General features: G+C 37.7%; 1 protein-coding gene and 3 non-coding genes across 7 annotated transcripts in view; all 4 read right to left on the reverse strand.

Annotated features, from left to right (window-relative positions):
- Cnot1 (CCR4-NOT transcription complex subunit 1) overlaps positions 1–21,769 on the reverse strand; it is an 81,340-nt gene that overhangs the window by 22,404 nt on the left and 37,167 nt on the right. For 2 of the 4 annotated variants that reach the window (XM_055621331.1, XM_055621329.1), the window contains exons 14-31: positions 20,716–20,835; positions 19,852–19,974; positions 19,198–19,349; positions 16,728–16,878; positions 15,448–15,649; positions 14,319–14,447; positions 12,461–12,585; positions 11,935–12,221; positions 11,159–11,237; positions 8,353–8,583; positions 7,770–7,910; positions 6,204–6,383; positions 4,775–4,891; positions 4,327–4,437; positions 3,998–4,075; positions 3,321–3,498; positions 2,307–2,437; positions 649–945 (exon numbers count right to left, since the gene is read on the reverse strand). In XM_055621331.1, the coding sequence (XP_055477306.1) occupies positions 649–945; positions 2,307–2,437; positions 3,321–3,498; positions 3,998–4,075; positions 4,327–4,437; positions 4,775–4,891; positions 6,204–6,383; positions 7,770–7,910; positions 8,353–8,583; positions 11,159–11,237; positions 11,935–12,221; positions 12,461–12,585; positions 14,319–14,447; positions 15,448–15,649; positions 16,728–16,878; positions 19,198–19,349; positions 19,852–19,974; positions 20,716–20,835 (2,832 nt within the window). Of the gene's footprint in view, positions 1–648; positions 946–2,306; positions 2,438–3,320; positions 3,499–3,997; positions 4,076–4,326; positions 4,438–4,774; positions 4,892–6,203; positions 6,384–7,769; positions 7,911–8,352; positions 8,584–11,158; positions 11,238–11,934; positions 12,222–12,460; positions 12,586–14,303; positions 14,448–15,447; positions 15,650–16,727; positions 16,879–19,197; positions 19,350–19,851; positions 19,975–20,715; positions 20,836–21,769 lie in introns of all 4 variants that reach the window. The other 2 variants (XM_055621330.1, XM_055621328.1) reach the window with 1 other exon arrangement.
- Positions 5,275–5,410, reverse strand: LOC129687288 (small nucleolar RNA SNORA46). The gene has a single exon (XR_008721766.1). It is a non-coding gene; the product is annotated as a small nucleolar RNA SNORA46 (small nucleolar RNA).
- On the reverse strand, positions 16,346–16,480 carry LOC129687289 (small nucleolar RNA SNORA50). The gene has a single exon (XR_008721767.1). It is a non-coding gene; the product is annotated as a small nucleolar RNA SNORA50 (small nucleolar RNA).
- LOC129687279 (U6 spliceosomal RNA) lies at positions 19,594–19,704 on the reverse strand. The gene has a single exon (XR_008721758.1). It is a non-coding gene; the product is annotated as a U6 spliceosomal RNA (small nuclear RNA).

Below are 21,769 nucleotides of genomic sequence, written 5' to 3' on the forward strand. Positions count from 1 at the left end.
TATCAGGTTGTGGCAAACAATCTGGTAACTGTAAAGAAGCAAAAACTCCTAAACCTGATGCCTGAGACTCAAAAAGTGACCTTGAAGAGACAAGGCACTGTGACTACATATACAAAGTAACTTTATTATCCTCTATTCCAACCGCTGGAATCTGATTCCAACTAAAAATCTTCCCTTTTTTAGGAAAATACTTGGAGCTGGGCACAGTGGTGCACACCTTTAATCCCAGCACTCAGGGAAGCATAGGCAGGCAGATCTCTGAGTTTAAGGCAAGCCTGATCTACAAAGTCCAGGACAGCCAAAACTACACAGAGAAACTGTCTTGAAAAACAAAACAAAACAAAACAAAAAATGAAATAAACACAACAACAACAAAATACTTGGGTACTGCTAAACACTAAACACAAAAGAACCAAATGTGATAACCTGTCTTAACACAACTTAGAATCTAAAGACAACAGGAGCTCGAAGTGCTGTTCTTCAGTGCTAAACTGCTAACAGAAAAAGGAAAAAAAAAAAGCTATGGATGCCAAGAATGAGGAAGACATTAAAAAAAGAAAAGTGGTCAGGTGTTGTTTTAAAGCAATACTATTCAGTGCCACAGGCAAAAACTCTAGCAGATCAGTACACAAAATAATCAAAACTTACACGAAGGGCTGAGGCAAAACTGTTTTTTAGGTTAGTAGATATGCTCATCAGTAAAGGCTCCCTGCAAGTAATCATAGCCATTCCAGCTGTCAAGTTCCGCATCATGTGATGAGCTGCTATTCGCATTCTAGATTCCTCAGAATCCAGGGCAAAATCTTTTCTGACTATCTGTTCACACGTAGTCATGGCAATCTTAATTGACCGATCTACTACAGGATGGACTAGCTCCTGGACAGCCCGTTCAATTGCTTGCCGCACACATTGCTTCAACTGTGGATGAGCTTGAAACAAAGGGATCTGGAAGGAGAAAAAGAGAGGCACAAATCATGTCACCAGCTTAATCGAATAAGACAGCCAACAGTGTCTTATTGGAATTCTAGTATTCCTTCAATGCTATAGAAACTATGAGTTCATATAAAAATAGCAAAATCTCAGGAAAACACAAACTAAAAAAAAAGTCAGTATAATCTGTGATCCTTCTCTTAATCTTTTTTTTTAAATCCCCCTTCAATTTCAAAAGGGAAACGGCTCATTAAAAACATATTACTTGCTTATAGACACACGACTTTCTAAGTTAAAATTATGGCTAAATTAACTGTTAGAAAGGCAATTTCGTAGGAGCAAGAGAAGATAAAATGGCTCATTGGTAAAAAATAGTTTGCTGCTTTTGCAGAGTCTCTGGAAACTGGTTCCCAGCACTCACATGGCAGCTTCACAATAGTCCATAACTCCATTTCTGGAGGATCTAGTACCTTCTTCTGTCCTCCCCAGGCACACATATGGCACATATACATACATACATACATACATACATACATACATACATACATACATGCAGGCAAAACACAAATATAAAATAAATGCTAAAAACTTTGGCTTAGAAAGAAATTCTATATACAAACTGAAGTCTGCCAAAAGAAATGGTTTAATACCAGTCCAAAATAGCATGATAATGCAAACAGAAGAAAAAGTCTATAGTACACATGAAGAACAATCTTGAGTTGGGCCTGGTGGTGCACACCTGTAATCCTAACACTCCTAGCACTAGAAGAGGCAAAGGCAAGTAGATCTCTGTGAGCAGCTGGGTCTACAAAGTGAGTCTAGGACAGCCAAGGCTACACTGATAAAACCTTGTCTCGAAAAACCAACCAATAGATGAATAAATGAATGTTTTGACCTATGTATGGATTTTATTTTACTTTTGACATAAACAATTCGCTGTGGCACACAGTAAAAGGAACAAACAAGAATCCTAATCAAGTAAGACTATTGTCCTACTTGTACTATATATGCATTATAGAACTCCTACTTTAAAAAGCCCCAGGAAGTTGGTGAACAGGAAAATAACAGTTCACTTTGTCACAAATTAGAACTGAAAGAACTGGAGCTAGAGAGATGGCCCAGTTAAATACTTTAAGTACTTGTTAAGCACTTTAAGCACTTGCTGCTCTTGTAGAGGTTCAGGATTTAATTCCTGGAACCAATATGGTAGCTCACTCACAATCATCTGTAACTCCAGTTACAGGAGATTTGATGTCCTCTTTTGACCACATTGGGCACCTGACATGCATGTAATGCACATACATACATGTAGGTAATACACACACATAATAAAGTAATCTTTTAGAACCACAAAAAATGGATCCGATTTTACTTACTGTAGGGTTTAGAGTAATGTGCGGTGCCAGGCCTGCAAGAGAATAGACATTGATGTCGTGGTAGCTGTACTGTGGCTGTGGTGGAACTGTGGCTGTACACGTAGTACTAGTAGCTGGTGTTGTAGAAGTTGCTAGACGTAAAGTAAGAGAGAAGAGCATAATTGTTGACTGCATATAGAAACTGGCTAGATATTAAGTGGATCTTATTTACTTAAACTAACTAGGTTTCAGTTCTTGACAAGCGGCAGCTGAGGACATATCTTTCCCATTCTGAAAAAGAAATTCTGCTATCATGTGAATATGAGCCAAGTATATGTCTGTCTGTGGCATGTTCCACAGCTCAGAAACATTTTCAGTGCAAACCCACATCAGCCAGTAGTCCAAGCTTTAAATATCCGGCTGTGGGTACCTATCTGTCAGATGCCAAAATAAAGGCAGAAAAAAGTAGGTGTAGGGTGCTCGTTGGCATAGTCTACCAATTCCTCACTGATACCCCTAACTACATTCAACTCCCCAAAGTCTGAGTGAGAGTGTGTGTGTTTATTTGACTGGTCTTGGGCAGGGGCTCACACTGGTTTGAACTCATTGTGCAGGTAAGTTGGCCTCAAACTCAAATCCTCCTGGCTTCTCAAGCAATAGAATTAGAGGTGTGTACCTAAACCCAGTCCTGACTGCCTTGATATAGGCACTCCTAGTAGGTGTGCCTGATTTAGCAAACCCTGGATCTTAAGAAACACCACAGACTATTGTGTCATTCAAGAACTTCTGATACTTCAAACAATGTAAGATAAACTAGCCAGGTTATGAAACAAGGACAACTGACTCATATTTGCTCACTTAGGAGATAGTGAGATAGGAGATAGTGAGGCAATCTAATAAGGGACCTCTCTTAGATGTTACTCTCACTTGATAATTAGAAGGCTCACCAAAAAGTAACCAAAATTTTACACAACATGGAACAGTTAATAGTTCATTTATGTGGAATTATGTCACTTGAGAAAGTTCTGCACCTACTTGTTGTCGTGATGGCGGGAAGCTCTTCTGGCTGCTTGACATCTTTCTTTGGGGCAGAGAGTTGTTCATCTAAGTTCTTAAGGCGATCTTTATCTTTCAGCAGGCTTCCAGGTTTGAGCTCATTGATGTCTAATGCCAGGTTCTTACAGAGCACCTCAATCTCAAACTTCAGGTTTAACTGCATAATGCCAGTTGATTAGAATAACAGAAACTTTGAGCTTTGTTCATAATGTATCCTACACTCAATCCAATAGTTCAATGTTTTATGCTGGGCAGGCAAATCAACTGGCCTGCCCTCACGGGCCTTTAGGGTCCTGACAACATCCTATGTCATCAGCTGGGCCAGATGCTCCAGATAGAACCTGCCTGCCACTCCCAACCATTCTCTCTCTCTCTCTCTCTCTCTCTGCTTGTTTCTTTCTCCTTCCCTCCTCTCTCTGACTTTTCACTTTCTCATATGACATATAGCTTTTCTTTCTCTTCTCCTATAACTCCTCCCTCCCTTTCCTGTACCCAAATAAATCTTTTCTTACCCTAGTCTGTTGGGTGCATGGAATTTTAAAATATACCCTAACACAATGACCACTGTACACTGCCCCTACAATGGTCTAGCTTTACTGCAAAGTTCAGTCATCTCAAGGCACAGAATTCTCCCAAGAAAGAAGCAACTATTTTACCTTTAAGTCATGCTCCTGGTGCAACTCAGCCAAAACATTCATAATTGCCATTGTCCAAGGGTTTGGTGGTCTAAAAACCTAAAGAAAAGCTGTGATAGTAAACTAGCTCTGAATCAAACCTTTATTTTGCATTATTTCAACATTTAAACACTTAAATCTACATGACCATGATAAAACCCCAACCCTTTATAGATAACACATTCCAGAAAACCACCAAAGCTGCTGCATTCGGTCTCATAATTTCACCTAACTTTACAAATATTGAAGATCAACTGAGGAGATCTTACGTAAGAACAAAACTATATCCACCCTGAATAACATTTACTCACCAGACTACGAATGCTGGACTCTAGAACTTTGGCAACAAAAGGCACAACATACAGCAACTCTTGTTGTCCTTTAACATAAGCCTCTAGCAGCAAAGATTTCACATCTAAATCCTAGAATTTTAAACAAAGTAAAAATGTTGAGAAGCTAAGAATGAGTTCCAGAAGCCCTCAGGGGAAAAAATAAAAACAGAAACCAAACATAAAAAACGTTATCTTACTCACTAAGCTCATTTCTCAAAACACAAACAATACATTATTATCTGACCTTTGCCTGATAAACAGAGTGGCTACACACACACACTCCACTGGCTCTTCTGTATCCTAAAATAACCCAAGAGTCCACTGGCACAGAATTAAGAATTCAAACATTATCAGTCTTGCAAAAGCGCAGTGACAATTAAAACATTCCTTCCAGTCAACTTTCACACCTATCATTTTTAAAACTCACCGTGTGTAAGATGGGTTTATTTTTAGCTAATGTGATCATTCCTAGCCAATGTCCTAAGTTCTTCAACAAAGAACGATCTGAGAAATTGGCCGCAGCTTTATCAGAGGTCAGCAGCACCTGCAATTGTATAGAATTTATAAGTGTTAAAGAATAAACTATGATAGAAATTCTCAATTTCATATTTGATAATTTCACTATTCTTTCTAAATGTAACCTATCAATTTTGAGAATATACCCAAAGTATATCTATTGTATATATCATATTGGTATTATCTTACTATATTCATTAGCAAGCTATTGACATTACCTTTGGAAAATATTCTAAGGCACTCAATTTGTGGAATACTTATCTACTATGTGCAAGAAGACCCTGCGTTGGAATTCCCCCATGACAAAATAAGTAAACAAATGGTTATTATTAAAATTTGCCTCAGAGTACATGGGAACTTCCAAAGACAATAATAATAATTCTTGCTCTAAAATAATAAAATTGAACACAGTCATGTTCCTTAACTCCATAAAGCAACAGCAAAATGGTACAAGTCAGCTGTGCAACAAGGAGCCAGGAATTCTTTTTGCACTACAGCGTAACCAAGAACGGGGAAAACTCCCATCCATAGGTTTAAAAATAGTGCTAGTTTGTAAGCTGGCCCCAAGTTACTCTGCAATGGATAATCCCAGCTCCATCTGGTTTATACTGTTTCCTGGAAAAGTTTCTCAAGTACATGGTAGTTTAGATATAAAATAGTTAAACTTTATGGAACAAGTAAAATAAATAATAAGAGATCAACTACAAAGAACAAAAGCTGTTTCAAACAGGTCTGGAATCTAGATATCTAACACTCAACCAGCCAAATGGTTTTCTGTAAGACTATTTCTGAAATACGAAGTCAGAAAACTGAGAACATGCTGCAACTAATCTCCAAAGTGGTGAAGAAGTGAAACAGACACACACACACACACACACACACACAGAATAAGATGGCATGCCACCAAAAAAATGCTTAATACTGTCACATGTAACAGAAAGTAAAGCTCTGAAGGCATACATAAAGATTTAAAAAATTTTAAAAGAGGATTATACCTAAGTAACACATAGGGTTATGCATTTTAAAAAAGATTAGAGCTTGGACCACCTAGATGACTCAGTAAGTAAAGGTGCCAGCCACCAAGCTGACATTCTGATATTCTGAGCTTGAGAACTACCTCCTAAAAGCTGTCCTCTGAGTACATAAATGTGGGTATGAAGAGTGCACACTCACACAAGTGTAGTTTAAAGTTAGGTTTATGGAATCCAGTAAACATTAGAAACAAAATCTATGACACTTTCCATGGATATCTAGCATAGCACAAAGAAAAAGCAAAATACCCCAAGTTCTACTTAAGATCAACTTAAAGCAATTATTAAAGGAGATATAAGGACTCTTACTTTAATGTTTCTGTAGGTCTCATTCAGAACCATCTTGTTAAATTCGGGATTCTTCAATGTGTCAAGAAAGTTTGAATATAGGCTGTGAAAGTTTGGCTCAATACTGACTCTTTTCATAACTAGATACTGGGAAACCCAAGGCATAAATTCTTCCTTCACAGTTTCTTTAAGCTCTTCAACCTAGCCAATCAACATGACACAGGCAGCAGAGAATTATTACAGAGAAACAAATAAAAAGTAAGGTTTGGGTTCTATGAATCACTATGAATCACCACACTGCATCTGCCTTCTTATAAAACTCTGACATTATAGTATTAGGATTGGACTTTCCCTAGAACACTTTAACAGCAAATAAGCCTCACATTTAAAACATGGTATTTACTTACTTCTTTAAAAAAATTATTTATTATTTATGCAGCACTCTGCCTGTATGTATGCATGCATACCAGAAGAGGGCACCCGATCTCATTACAGATATTTGTGAATTGAACTCAGGACCTTTGGAAGAGCAGAAAGTGCTCTTAACCACTGAGCCATCTCTCCAGGCCCCACTCATTTATTTCTTAAAGGCAGAGTCTGCCTATATAATAGCTCAGGATGATCTTACTCAAACTCTTGATCTTTCTCCCTCAGCCTCCCAAGGGCTGGTATAAAAAGTCTACACCAAAATGGCCAGCATTTTAAAGTTACATACATAGATACACACACAACACTTTTTTTTTTTTTTTTTTTGAGGCAAAGTCTATGTAGCCCTAGGTGGCTTGCAATTCACAATGTAGACCAGGCTGGCCTCAAACTCACAGAAATCCTCCTGTCTCTATCTTGCCATGTGTCATCATGCTCAACCTAAAACCATTTCAAAGTACTAGCTTAATAGTTCACTCTCAGAAGGCAAGGATCAATCCTTATGCTTTTCAAAGCTCTACCTCACAGTACTTACTGGGTCTAATAAACACAAAATAGTTTCTGAAAAAAGATTAAAACAAAACCAAAAAACTTCCATCAAAGCTGCGCATGGTGGTATATACGTTCAATCTCAGGACATGGAAGGCAGACAGAATTTAGAGGCCATCTGATTAGCATAATGAGCTCCAGGCTGGCCAAGGCAAGAAAAGGAGAGGAGAGTGGAGAGGCGGAAAAGGAAAAGACAGGAAGGAAAGGGGGGAAGGGGAGGAAGACCCAGAGAAGGAGAAAAAGATACTTTCCTTATCAGGAGAGCATGACATTATTTCATATAGGTTATAACTCATTGCAAAACAAGAAATACTGTTTAATTCCTACAAAAATAATAACTTTCTTTTAAAGGCATGCACCATAATGCCCAGTTAAAATCATGCGTTTGAAACTGAGTTTGTTTATATTTTTAGACAGGCTCTCTCATCACACATGGTAGAAAAAGCTAATCTCTTATGTTCACTTCAGCTTCCTCCGTAGATTGGACTGAAGACTCATACCATGTCACCTGACCTACTGGATTAAAAAGGGTTAAAAAACAAAACAAAAAACAATGGTTCCAGGAATATCCAGGAAACGAAGAGGGCATTTCATAAACTATATCATCCTTACCTTCTGTGTCATATTTGACTGTGAGAGATTGTTGAAAATAAAAGCAATTTTCTCTTGAATGTTTTCTGGGGGCTCCACAATCCTCTCAGTTTGATCTGTGGCCACAAGCAATGTATCGATATTTGTTGTATTTATAGAAGGCTAGAAGTAATAAAATCCATTAAGTTAAAATAACTAAGATGTTTTCATAGGAAAATCCCACAAAATAGAAGTGCTGGCAAGATAACTCAGAGGATAAAAGTGCTTGCCTCCAAGCCCAGGCCTGAGACCCAAATGCCAGAAGGAGAGAACTGACTCTTAAGTTCTCTGACCTCCATATAGACATCACAGCACACATATAAATAATAAAATATAAAGGCAGTAAAACATTTTAAAGTGATTAGAGAGATTTCATTAGCATGAAAAATACATATGGCATAACTACATTGGTAAGACAGTTAAAGCCATTACTGAATTATTACATAGTGGTCTCTGGGAAATACAGGGAGAAAATGCTGATTTTTATGTTTACAATAAAATACCACACTGATCCTCTACAACATATTATACCATCAGATCCTGGAAAGCAAAAAGACCTACTTACTGGAACATCTTTCTTAAAGCTGACTCCTGTTGGCTTAGTGACTGTAACTGTTTTAGCAACAGTTGTGGTTGTTGAGGTGGTTACCATTGTGTTAACCTGACCCGCAAGAGGAGCTTTTGCTGGAACCTGGGCCTGAGCCTGGGCCTGAGCCAGCGCAATACTTCCAGGGGTCGTGATGGAACCCTGCATTTTCACAGGAGGATCTCGAGATTGTTGTCCATACTCGATGTACTATATGGGTACAAAGGAAAACAGAGACTTCTTAATAGAAATCAAGCATTTGTCTGACATATCAAAAGGATAAAAAAAATTTTTCTTTTATGGTTTATCTCCTAATCCTTGCACCACACTGGCACCAATACCTAAGTGTATATTTTATCTCCTATAAAGATAAATTTGAATGCTGAAGTGCTTTAAACTAGCCTTGTAAAACAACTTTAAAAAGTAGGCTCAGATATCTGTAAATAAAATTCCTTAAACGGTTTAAAAAACAAAACAAAACAAAACACATAAAAACAAACAAAACAAAAAACAAAACAAAACAAAACAAAACACATAAAAACAAAACAAAACACATGTGTGGTAGTACATGGTATTAGCCCCATCACTAAGGGGAGAAGGGCAGGCGGGTCACTGTGAGTTTGAGGCCAGCATGGACTACAAAGAGAATCCAGGACAGCCAAGGCTACACAGAGAAACCCTGCCTTGAAAAACAAAACCAAAAAATAATCCAAATTTTATGTCAAGCTACTTTTTATTGAATATAAACATACAGTGTTTATTGTAGCTCAGTAAGACTTTTACTATGAAACAGAAGTACTGTAACTGCAAGCAAATCCAATCATAAACAACATAATGGACATTTTCATTTCAAATATCAGTGTTAGAGGATTGGCATGTGGTTCTCCTAATGTTTCCTCAAATCATCCTTATCTGCAAAACTAAAACCACTATACACATACAGAGACACGTGCATGTGCACGCATGCGCGCACACACGTACACATCATCATAACTAAAATGTTTTTTTTTTTCTTTCTCTTTGTTTCCCTTCCTTTCGGAAGCAAGCTCTCACTATGTAGTCCTAGCTGACTTGAACTCAAGATATTGCCAGCCTCTGCACTCACAGAGCTGGAATTAAAGGTGTGAGGCAGCCATTTGCAGCTTAAATATTTTTAAGGTCATTTTAGGTATAGAGCGACTTAGTGTTTCCTTAAAGCAAGGTGCAGCTGTGCAAAGCTATTACCCCAGCATGCAGAGGAGACAGTTATGACATCTCTGAGCTCAAGATAGTGATGTGTTGTTTTTTTTTTTAAAGGTGCTTGTTGTACAGGGCCTGTAGGCAGTTGGTCCCTCCCTAGAATCACCAACAGGAAGGCAGATCTTTAAAAAAAAATGTAGTTTGCAATTTTTAATTAAAATTTAATGATCATCTTTTTGTGTACTCTCAAATTCGTGGCCTCTAACTTTAATCACCCCCACACAAAAACACATAGACATACACACACAACCTGCTCAGTGCCGTTTTCATGTTATAGAGTTGATAACTTGACCCTGAATATCTGGTAAGAGCGCTCACCCCTGGGGAAAGACTAACTCTCCATGTCAGCAGTCACTAATTGGGATGGGGCTGGGTAAGAATTCCCTTTCCCACGTTAGTCTACTGGTCATGTCATTGTTGGGAGGTCAAGATTTTAAATCTGATTGTTCTTGTTACTTATAACAGAATTTAATTCACTGTACATGAATTTTAACACTTAGAATTATAATAAAGATTAAACAACTTTCTTTTCAAACTGACCAAATGCAAGCTAAAGGCATAAACAGTGCCTATCATTTTAAAATCAACCACTAAAAAGGGTAAGAGTAAAAAACCACTAATCTGCATTATTTCCAAGGTCAATTTTTGTAGAAACGGACTCCCAGAAGGTTTCTTCACAAAATCTAAGTGAGTAATTTAAAAGATTTATTATATTTGTTTTTTGTGCAGTTTTGTTTTGGGGTTGTTTTTCTTGACTATATAGTCAGACTACATAGCCCTGGCTAGCTTGGAACTCAGTACATACACCTGGAACTCACTATATACACCAGGCTAGCCTTGATCTGAGATCCATCTGCCTCTGCCCACTAAGCTGCTGGATTAAAAATGCATGCTACCACATATCCTACTGTAGAGCAACTTTGAACTTTTTACTTTTTAGGATCAGGAAAGTTTTGCATAGTATATACAAAGATTCACTGAGTGATCTACTGTTCAAAAGCATCACCAGACTACAAGAACTAGTAAAAGCCTTTCATTTTAACCATGAAAACCACAACACCATGTATCACATTTTTATCTAGTCTATTATTAAGCTAAAACAAAGAGTAAGAAACAATACAGAGACTGAGATCACTGAAGAATCTTAATCTTGACACTGTGGCATATGCCTTTAATCCCAGCACATTAGAGGCAAAGGCAGGTGATCTTTTCGAATTCTGAGGATGCAAAGTGAATTATTGGCAGCCAGAGGTGCATGGTAAGACCATGTTTCAAACAAAAGAAAAACACAAAGGGGAAGTTATGGAGTCATGAGGTGAGAAGGAACCCAAGAAAAAGCAGAATTCCAAGAACACAGATGGAGAGAAGTAAGTCCACATAGTTGTCCTCAGACCTCCATTTAGCCAGGAAAAGTGTGTGTCCTTATACACATACAGACAACAGTAAAAACATAAATTTTAAAAAATTAATCTTAGTATTTCTCACAAATTTCCAAACTAATCAAAGGAGATAAAGGGTCTGGGCAGAGACATTACAGATCACTTACCTCCTGCAAATGATGTGGAAACTGCATAAAGTGACTAATAGAAGCCAAGTGCTGACAATACTGAGGATAGTCCTTCAATCTGCCCACAAAAAGGAAAAACAAACAAACAAACAAAAAAAACACCTGTTCATCATTTCATGTAAGTACAGAAAAAAGTTTCAGCACTATGTAAAAATCATTTGCCCACTATTATTTTGAAGAGACTGTCAAAGGAAAGCCCACCAGCAAGGAATAGTGCATGCACACAACCCCAGAACTTAACAATAGGAGTATAAGTTCAAGGCCTACCTGGCTACATCAAAAAAAGAAAAGGAAAAAAAAAAAAAAATCAGTAACAAATGGATGAACACCAAAATGGGGTGGGGGTGTGGGGGCAGGGGGACGCGGCTCACAAACCTCACACTCTATTAGGAAATAAAGTATTACCCAGGTATGGCCACACAGGCCTGTAATCCCTGCACTTGGGACAGTGAGGGAGGGGGCCAGAATGTGAGCGATCCAATCAAAATTTAAAAGGTAATTTAAAGTTAAGCGCTATAAACAAATCCACTACCTCTACTTTTAAAAGGTGACATTTTCCCTCGTCCAGAACAATGGGCTGGGGCTACAACTCAGCGTACACTTAATGTGGAAGCACTGCACTATGTGTCAGGCGCACTAGTTACTGCTCCACATTAGGAAAAGACACTACCAGAACTAAGAAGGCTGAGAATGAGAGAAGTTTCAGCTGAGGGCAGGAGCGGAAGGGAGAAAGAAATGTCACTCTGTCTACTTACCTATTTTTAAATCTATCTAGTGCAGCAATACCAAAATAATACATTTTGGATCCAAAAGGCTTCCGTAAGGCTTCAAGAACATATCGCAGGGCCAGACCCAATGCCATGTAAGTGACCAGTCCTTTTTCAATTATCCCACCAAACAGGCAGGCTGTTATATGTAATTCTTTATCAGGGTACTGGGGGAAAAACCGATATTCTTCAAATAAGTTCCTCAGCATACAGTTAAATACTTCTCGCTCTCTTTTTATAGTAGAGTCTTTAAATCTCTGTAGCATTTCTAAAACCTAGAAAAGCAAGATAAACAAAACAGATACATATAAGAAACTTTAACAAGAATCTTCCTTATACACCTTAATAGCAAGACTTGTTAAGGAAAAAAAATACCAAAACAGAACTTAAAACAAAGATTTCAAAAGATAACACAGAAATACTACAACACTTTAAGCAAATTTCTAAAAAATCTGAAAGGACCCTTATTCCAAGCTTATGAAACCATAAGTAATTAGGAACCCTAAACACTCACCTCATCAACAGACATGGTTGGATGTGGTGGGTGATTATATATTCGCTGGAAATAGCTGTTTGCTTCATCATCTATCTCTTTACTAAAGTGCTGATTTGCCTCTGGCCACACCTGAGACAAGTCGGCTGTTGGGGGGGGGGAAAAAGGCTATCAGTATACATATGTAGGTCTTTCTTCAATTTCCCCAGAAAGCTAGAGGGACTGATAATGATACGGTTCTAACTTGATGGGGGAAGGGGAAGGGGAGTTTAAGAGAAATTGAAGGTTCAAGTATCAAGTATGTCAGGCAGACAAGAAAGACTTCTAAATAAATTGCTTTACTTAGTTCTACTATAATATTTTGTAAGTCATACTGCAGTAAGAAATTCAGTAAGTTACAATTTCTAACACATTTACCATTAACACATTCATTCATTTATGGTTAGCAAGCCTTTACTGCTTTGTAACAAATATATGGTTTAATATAAAGCATGACACACACATTAAACACAAAGCATGCTACAAAACATTAACATTCAGACAAACCTTTCACACTAAGATTTTCAAGTCAATTTGGCATTATTTATTATATACTATTTTTAATACTATTTTTGCTATTATTATTACTACTACTATTAGGAGACCGTGTCAACTATCTCTGGCTGTCCTGGACCTCAATATGTATCTGTAGCTGGCCCTGAACTCAGAGATCTTGCTGCCTCTCCTTGAATTAATGGCCTGTATCAACAATACCTGGTCTGCTTCCCCCCACCCACAAATAATTATTTTATATGTATGGGCGTTTTGCCTCCCAGTATGTCTGTGCACCATGTACATGCCAGGTGCCCTTGGAGACCAGAAGTGGGCGTCAGATCCCCAGAGCAGAGCGACAGTTGTGAGCTGCCACATGGGTTGCTGGGTTGAACCCCGGACCTATGAAGATACCCAGTGCTTTCTTTTTTTAGAAAAACTACAACTAGGGTGTACAAAGTTAGTTATCCCAAGCTAGCTAGAACTTGCTTCTACCTCACAAAGGCAGGGATCACATATGTATACAACCATGTTAGTTCTCTGAATTCTTCTATCATCAATATTTAGTCTCAGTAATAAGACAGACATATGAGGTCAATCATCTATGCTGATGGATATATAAAAAGGGTCTTTTTGGGCAATATTACTATAGAAGTGAGCCTTAAATATTGGCCTTAAATCTATATTACAGTGATATTTATGACAGAAATAAAATTACATATACTAGGAAGCTAATACAAAATTTACTTCAAAACACTTGACTAACTGAAACAAAAACCCGAATTTTCTTCGCTGCTCCTCCATCCACCCTACTCCTGACTTCTTTTCCTCCTCCGACTTGAGAAGGGGTCTCTCAAGATAGCTCTGGATGGCTTGGAATTTACTATACAGACCCAGGCTGCCCTTGAACTCAAGAGACCCACCTAGCTCAATTGCTGGGATTAAAGGCATGTGACACCATGCCTGGGGCTCCTGACTTCTTGAAAACCACACCAATAAATCTACTGTGACACATAAAATTTCTATGAAAACTAGACAACTCTAAAATTTTTCCCTTTCCCATACCTATTCTTACTTTTATGGTAACAGCCTGAGGACACATTTTATTACTACCATTTTGTTTTGTCAAACCAGAGGACAGTGGAGTGATAGCTCTAGTTTTATTAATTCACAATTGTGTATTCCCACAAGTCTAAGGACATACATGATCCGATGATGACTCAATAAAGTCACCACGCAAGTCAATGTTTCTGTCTACATAATTCCAAGGACAACACAAAACAATTACGTGTATCAGTCACACTTCACAATCACAGACAACACTACCACTTACAAGGTTTCATCTTACTCTGCTGGAATGTAGGCTGGTTGAGTCCAGAGGTGCCCAGTTTCCTCTGTACAAAAGGGTCGTTGTTCACTGTAGGAAGTCCAAGGGCCCCAGTTCCTATACCAGTCAGGCTTCCTGTGCCAAGACCACCTATTAGAGAGATGCAGGCAGCCAGAAGTTCAGTCAGTGCTTCTTCACTTCAAAGGAAAATTAACTTATTGTGTGTATGGGATGCATATATGAGTGCATGTGTGTCATAGCATAAGTGTGAATATGGGAGGACAATTTTTTTTCCCTTCCACCTTTAACATGGCTTCAGAGGATCAAACTCACATCTCCGGGCTCTCAGAAACTAGAGCATTTTTCACTGAGCCATTTTACTGGCCCCATTATCTATAGCACTAAATTTATAATTTTAAAGTGTATACTCCCAAAGAATATACTAACTTACTCAAGATTACCATGATTAAAATTAAAGAATTTCATGCAACCGTTTCCCTGATATCATGATTCAGGATTTCTCTACTTATTCCTTTCAATTTTATAATTAGGTCATTTTATCATGATACTTTACTCCTTGGGTTTTAGTGTACTAACTTACAGCCTGCACAAAAGAAGTATGTATAATGAGAAAAATAAAAACTTTATTTCACTGTAAAATTACAAATCAACCCTATTGAGAAGGAAGTAAAAAGGTTGTAAAAATACACACTATGTGGCTATAATACAAGTCAGACAGAACAAAAGCTTAAATTTAGTTTGCAGTCTTTTCTATCTTTGTGATTCACTCATAATGCTAAGTTCACACACTTAGCGTGTGACTAATCCAGTATTAAATCCCAAGCACCAAAACTAATGTAAGATGCAAAAATAACTAAGTGACCAACACACTATACATATTATCATTTGGTAAAACAGAATCCTTCTTCTACTAACTTAACTGACTTTTCTAACATAAAATCCTAATCATTTATTTCCATTAAAAGGAACCAAATTAAACAGAGTGCTTCCTTCTCCCCACAACTTGGATACATGGCTTTCACATTTGTGTAAGAACCATTCTTTTAGCAGTCAGTCCAGTGTTTAGCCTACACTAACTAGGCACAATAAAATTTACAAATAATTCCAACCGTATCCAACTTCCCCTTACCTGGAAGCTGTGATGAAAGTCCTCCAATACCACTGAATGCTGTTGTCTGATTTGGGGTTGAAAGTGGTGGAAATGCTTTTGCTGGTGACTGAGGGGTACTGAATGCAGAACCCAAATTTGGAGGAAAACCCTGCATACTCTGGGTGTGAGGGGCAGCTGAACCACCTATACTAAGAGACGCCATTCCAGCAAGAGGGTCAATCTACAGAAAAATATAACAATGTATTACACATGTTTTGAGGAAAGGCAAATATGGTATAGTAAGCCACAGTAAAACCTCTTCATACTCTTGAAACACTTCAACACCCACACAATTATAACACTTAAACAGTATTAAGTCTGCTAGTCATTTTTCATACTACATAAGGAATAGGTTTAAAGAGTTAAGCCCCGCCATAATGTACCAGAGCCATAGAAGACTACAGAACTTACAAAAGTAACTGCCCTCCCTATTGTTTGACCACTGAACTTTTAGTAATAACATGGAGCAAATACTACATTATCAAATCAAAAATAATTTCAACCTGTTGTTTTACTTACAACACAGTAAAAGTATTAAAATTTATCTTTTAATTAAAACACATCAGATTTTATAAATTTTAGGGTTCAAAAAGATCACCTCTGATTTTTACAAGAAACAACAAAACAAAACGTGCTATTCACAGAGATTTAAAAAAATATTTAGAAATTGTACTCCAAATAGCTTAACTGTGGCACTACGTCACACCTTCATGAGTATGGGAAATGACAAGCAAATGTCTTATAAAGTAGACACTGAAGAGTCTCTAAGTGCCTTTCCTTCCTTAAACCCCAACCTGCCATTCAGTGCATCTGAAACCGAAGTGGAATAATGTTGCTCCCAAAAGAGAATGGGGTGGGCGATGTCAGGGAGTAACTTAAATGTACCTTGTTTTTAAAAGAGCAGTTCAGTTGAGAGCTGAAGAGCCCAGTTATAACAAGTCGTTATGCTCTAGTACTGTTGCTTGGCCCGTGAAGCTACAAACAAGACACATCAGATTCAAAGGCAGTGCTTATTTTCTCAAGAGTGTAATTCTAATTTTAAAAAGAAGCCCTTTTTATATCTTTCCTCTCAGTCATGTTCTATTTGATTATTAAAGTCTACTCTCAGTTAAAATGCCTATGGAAGGATCTCCTTTAAAATATGCTACACATGCAGCTATCTAAAATATAGTAAGATCAAGCTGTTACTGAAGATGCAGAAGTTGGGTCTATTCTGAATCTATGAACAAATGAAGACGAGAACTGGAGCATTTCATTACCTGAACAGGAGAAATGGCATCTAAGCTGCTAGCACTAGGAGGGCGACCTTTTGGCATAACTCCAGGTGGTGGCTGTCTGGCCTTATTCATTACATTACTGCAATTGGCTACCATGGTGAGGATGGTCTCTGATAACTCCTGAGAAACACTCCTAAAAGGAAGGAGGAAAAAAAATGAAATACATGCTTGTTATTTCCCAGATACCAATCTGATCACCTAATAACATGTTCTGGAGCACATGGCTCCAACTGTATATCAACCTTTCATTTGCCATTTACCATCGGGATTTTCTTAACACTGTTATCTTCAAATCTTTTAGCAAAAACTGTACTCGAACAAAAACATTTCAACTACTGAATAAAAATGTTTTACTAGTGGCATTAGGGAATGAATCTCAGCAGTCAGGAGGCTCAAGCAGAAACGCTGCTTAAACCCAGGAGTTTAGGACCAGCCCTGCTGACACAGAACGCACGACCTGGTTTCTTTAAAAACTTAGGAAAGCACTTATTTATTCTATGGCGTCACTAGATAAATCAGACAACTAGATAAATCACAGCAAAACTTACAGAAGAGGAATAGACATAAAATCCCTCAGTCTATAGCATACTGAAAATATATATACAAATTTACCATGTGAGATTTAATAGTAAGATACAAAGTCTAACCTCCAAAATCTCACCATCATAAGAGATCACATACCAAGAGAATAAAAACAAAACTCAGATGATAATCGTATCAAACAGCAAATATCTTTGACAAAACCCTTTCATAACAACAACACACTCATATTAAAAAGAACTACAGCCCCCCAGATTACAGGAGGCTAAGGCAAGAAGACTGATTTAGTATTTAGAGGCCAGTCTGTGAAACAGTTGAGACTTTTCTCAAAGGCAAAAAACAAAACAAACAAAAAAACACCTAGAAGGCAGAGAGATTTCAGCCTGAAAATAGGAACCTATGAAACCCCACAGGTATCAACATGATCAAGCACTTAACATTTTGCCCAAAATCAGAATTAAGACAAGAATGTTCCATTCCCACCATTTAAGACAGATTTGAGTGTTTTTTCAAGTCAACTGGTATTGATGGTGAACACATTTAATCCCAGCACTTAGGAGGCAACAAATATCTGAGTTTGAAACCTGGTAGTTCCAGGATAGCCAGGGCTACACAAAGAATCCCTGTCTCAAAAAAACCAAAAACAAAAAGAAGCTGTCTTCATTTAGACATAACATAATCTTCTAAAAATACCCAGCAATAAATGTAACAAGGGGGCCAATGAGATGGTACCTGCTGCCAAGCCCAGCCCAGTGACCCAGTTTAATGCCTGGAACCTACACAGTAGAAGAAAAACTAACTCTAGAAAGTTGTCCTCTGACCTTCCTCCCTTTACATACACACACAACTGCATATGTATACACAAGACAGATTTTTAATAAAATTGTCTTAATCACCATAGAAGTACAAATGCTTACATTGATATCACAGAACAAAATAACCAAAGAACTGAATTAAGAAGACATCCAGATTCATGAACTGGAAATCTTTATTTTATTAGCAAATCAATTTACTTATTAACCAATTTTCTACAAATTTTATCTCATACATTACTCCTAATCAAATCTCAATCACTTGTTTTAAAATAGTCTTGCAAGGCCTGATAATGACCTTAAGATGAAACACAGCAATTCTGACACCCAGAGTTGCTTTGCAATTCTACAGGAATGTACCAACTGACCTTGGTACAGAGTCACAGAAAAATTTGGAGAACTTCAAAAGAGTTGAAAGTCTCTTAATTAGCCTCAATTTCAACATTTACTAAAAGGATGGTTTAATTAAGATAATCATATAGTGATAATGAGTCATATATGTATTTCAAGACAATTAAGAATCCATAAATACATAGTTGGACATGGTAGATCTCTTGAGTTCATGGCCAGCCTGCTCTACAAAGGCATCCATGACAACCAAGGCTACACAGAGAAAACCTGTCTCGAAAAAACAAAACAAAATCCATAAATAAGCCCATACAACCCAGCACTTTTGAGAAGACAAGTCAAAGAAAGGAAATACAAGTCACATTTTCATTCAACGGTGTTATTAAAATACACTGTTAGCACTGTAGTAACTTGGAAGCCCCCCCCCCCTCCCAAGACCAGGCCTCTTCTCCCTGGATGGCCAGGAACTCACAGAGATCTCTGACCTCAGCCCCACAGTATCACTTTCGTTCAAAGCTCAGTTTTTCCAAATGAATAATCATTAAACAAAAATTTTTGATTGACTGTCTTGGCTTTGACAGGGTCTTTCCATGCAGCCCTTAGGTCGGGAACTCAATCATGAAAACTAAGCTGGCCTCGAAAGAACTCATAATGATCCAGCAATTTCTACCTCCTAGGTGTTGTGATTATGGGCATAAACCACACCAACCTGGCCCAATATAGTCATTTCCAAGCATTCTCAAGGTTCTTACCCTGCACAAGCCTGCAGACAAGCCAACATTGTTGCTAGAGTTTCAGCAGGAAGTTGAGCACTTTTGGGCTGATCTTTCTCTGGGGCAAGTCCACCCAAAATAGAAGGGCACCTTCTCTTTAAAAAAGTCATACATGCTTGTATAAAAGGCTCCTAAAAAAGAAAATACTTCAGTGTTTATCTTAAATGCTTTCAAACTGAAACATAGTAACTACCATCTACAATAAACAACACATTAGATGTCATCTTAAAAGAGCACTTCTTGGAATAGGGAGGTGACTCAGAGGTAAAGCAATGGCCTAGCATGCACCAGGTCATGGGTTCAATCTCCAGCAACCTTTTTTTTTTACTTTTTATTTTTTTAATATTAGTTACAGTTTGTTAACTTTGTATTCCTAAAAATAAGGAACGCTTCACGAATTTGCCTGTCATCCTTGCCCAGGGGCCATGCTAATCTTCTCTGTATCATTCCAATTTTAGTGTATGTATGTGCTGCCGAAGCGAGCACCTCCAGCAACATTAAAAAAAAAAATGTTTTCTAAGACATTTTAGCCACCAATTTTTTTTAAATGATCATTTTTTTTAAAGTTTCTTTAGACATTTTAACTAGCAAATTTATAAAGAAATGAGCAAGCAATTCCTACATACTGCTTACCCCATGTTCTCTTATTTTATCTGTTAACCACTTGTCAAGTTTGAGGTATTCTCGCCGTGAAGCAAGTGCAGCAAGGTCAATAACAAAGGCAAACGGAGTGCCATTTAGCAGCATCGACAAGGCCTAAGGGAAACATTTACAAAGTCAAGTAATAACCACTTCTTTGTACTACTTTCTCCTTCCTGTTTTTAACAAACATGTCTATTTTAAATATAACATCTACTATTTCCTTGGTCACAGTTTTTTAAAAGGGAGTACTCTATTTAGAATTAAGGCCCTGTTTAAAATGTCAACTCATGTCTACCTTTATAATTAAACTACTTGGCTCTTTTTCAATTAACAAAATCAAGTGCAAAGCAATAGCACAAATAATAACCCTTCCCTATTTTTTAGCATCCACACGCTTAATAAACCTAAGCACAATTAAATCACTTATATTAACAGTGATGAATACTTAGATAACCAGCAGAAGATTATAACAAATTTCCTATAGTTGAAATTAACCCACTTTCTACAAAATTGTATCTTATACATTATACATGACCAAAGCTCAATCATCACTTCCTTGCAAGGCTAGCTATACAGCTTAGTTGTGGAATGTTTCCCTACATGTCTAAATCCATGATGTTCAATTCTGAATATCCCCAAAACAATCAAAGCAACCACTCTTTAAGACAGATCAACAAAAAATAAATGTTATGTTTACCTCCTATCTGCAACTATTATCGTTACCTTTCAATGTACAAAATTGTAAACCTTAATTCAAATGATCTAATAACATGTAAATTATTCCTAACACGTGTATACTACATTAAAATGTGTTAATCATTAATAAACCACTATTGTGTGTTCCTCTGAAGTTACCTTCAAGTCCTGGGCCACATCAAGTATTCGAGACAATTTGGCCTGATCATATTGCTCCCCTCTCATATACCATTCTGCCATTGCATGCATTATAAGTTGGCGAATTGATGGAGACTGTCCCTAGGAAAGAGGAGGGAAGGTTAAATGGCAACCCAGCTAGCCATTTGATAGGTATTATTACAAATGCCTAGCTAATTTTTCATGTTCTACTTAGGAAAGAAAAAGGTAACAATATAAGAACTAAGCTAAGGCTCAATACTATGTAATTACAGAAACTCTTTACATCTTCCAAAACCTAGTCAACTACTCAAAAAGTTATATTTTCCTATGAGCGTGTAAGTCTGACTATTCATTTTCAAACACAAAGTTAAGATCTAACAAGCCGAGTGCACTAATCTGTGCCTATCATCTCAGCATGCAGTATGTGAAACCAAGAGTTCCTGATTTCTCTGAGGATAGCGTTTGTCTCTGATGCATCCAAAAGGCCCTGCGTGAACATACAAATTTTAAGGCAGGTTCATTTGACACAGTAGCACAATCCTGTAACCCTGGCACTCAAGAGTCCCAGGCCAGGGAGAGATCCTTTTTCCCTTACAGGGTTAGGGCCATAAGGAGATTTACTTGGCAAGCAGAGTCTATAAAATTAGAGGTGAAGGGACAGAGAAAGGCTCAACAGGTAAAAGAGCTTGCTTTCAAGATGAGCATCTCAGAATCTGCACGAGTGTAACCCTGCAATATAAGAGTGGAAACAGGAAGGTCACTGGGCTTGCTAGCTGCCAGCCCAGCACTAGGTTGAAGGAAGAGAAAAAGACAGATAGGAAAGCCTAACCCTGTGAATGCATGTACACTAACAGAGTATATACATACCACAACCACACAAAATAAGAGAGACAGCATCTTAAGAAAAAAAAAAAAAAGTAATAGCAATAAAAATCAAATGTTCTACTTAGGAGAGATAAACAATTCCATTTAAAGCTACCATTGGGCTGGGGAATACAGTTGAACTGCTAGACTGCTGCCTTAGCACACTCAAAGCCCTGTGCCACAGAACCTG

Source organism: Psammomys obesus, unplaced genomic scaffold (assembly GCF_907164565.1).
Source record: "Psammomys obesus unplaced genomic scaffold, mPsaObe1.curated_primary_1811, whole genome shotgun sequence".
NCBI classification, from domain to species: Eukaryota; Metazoa; Chordata; class Mammalia; order Rodentia; family Muridae; genus Psammomys; species Psammomys obesus.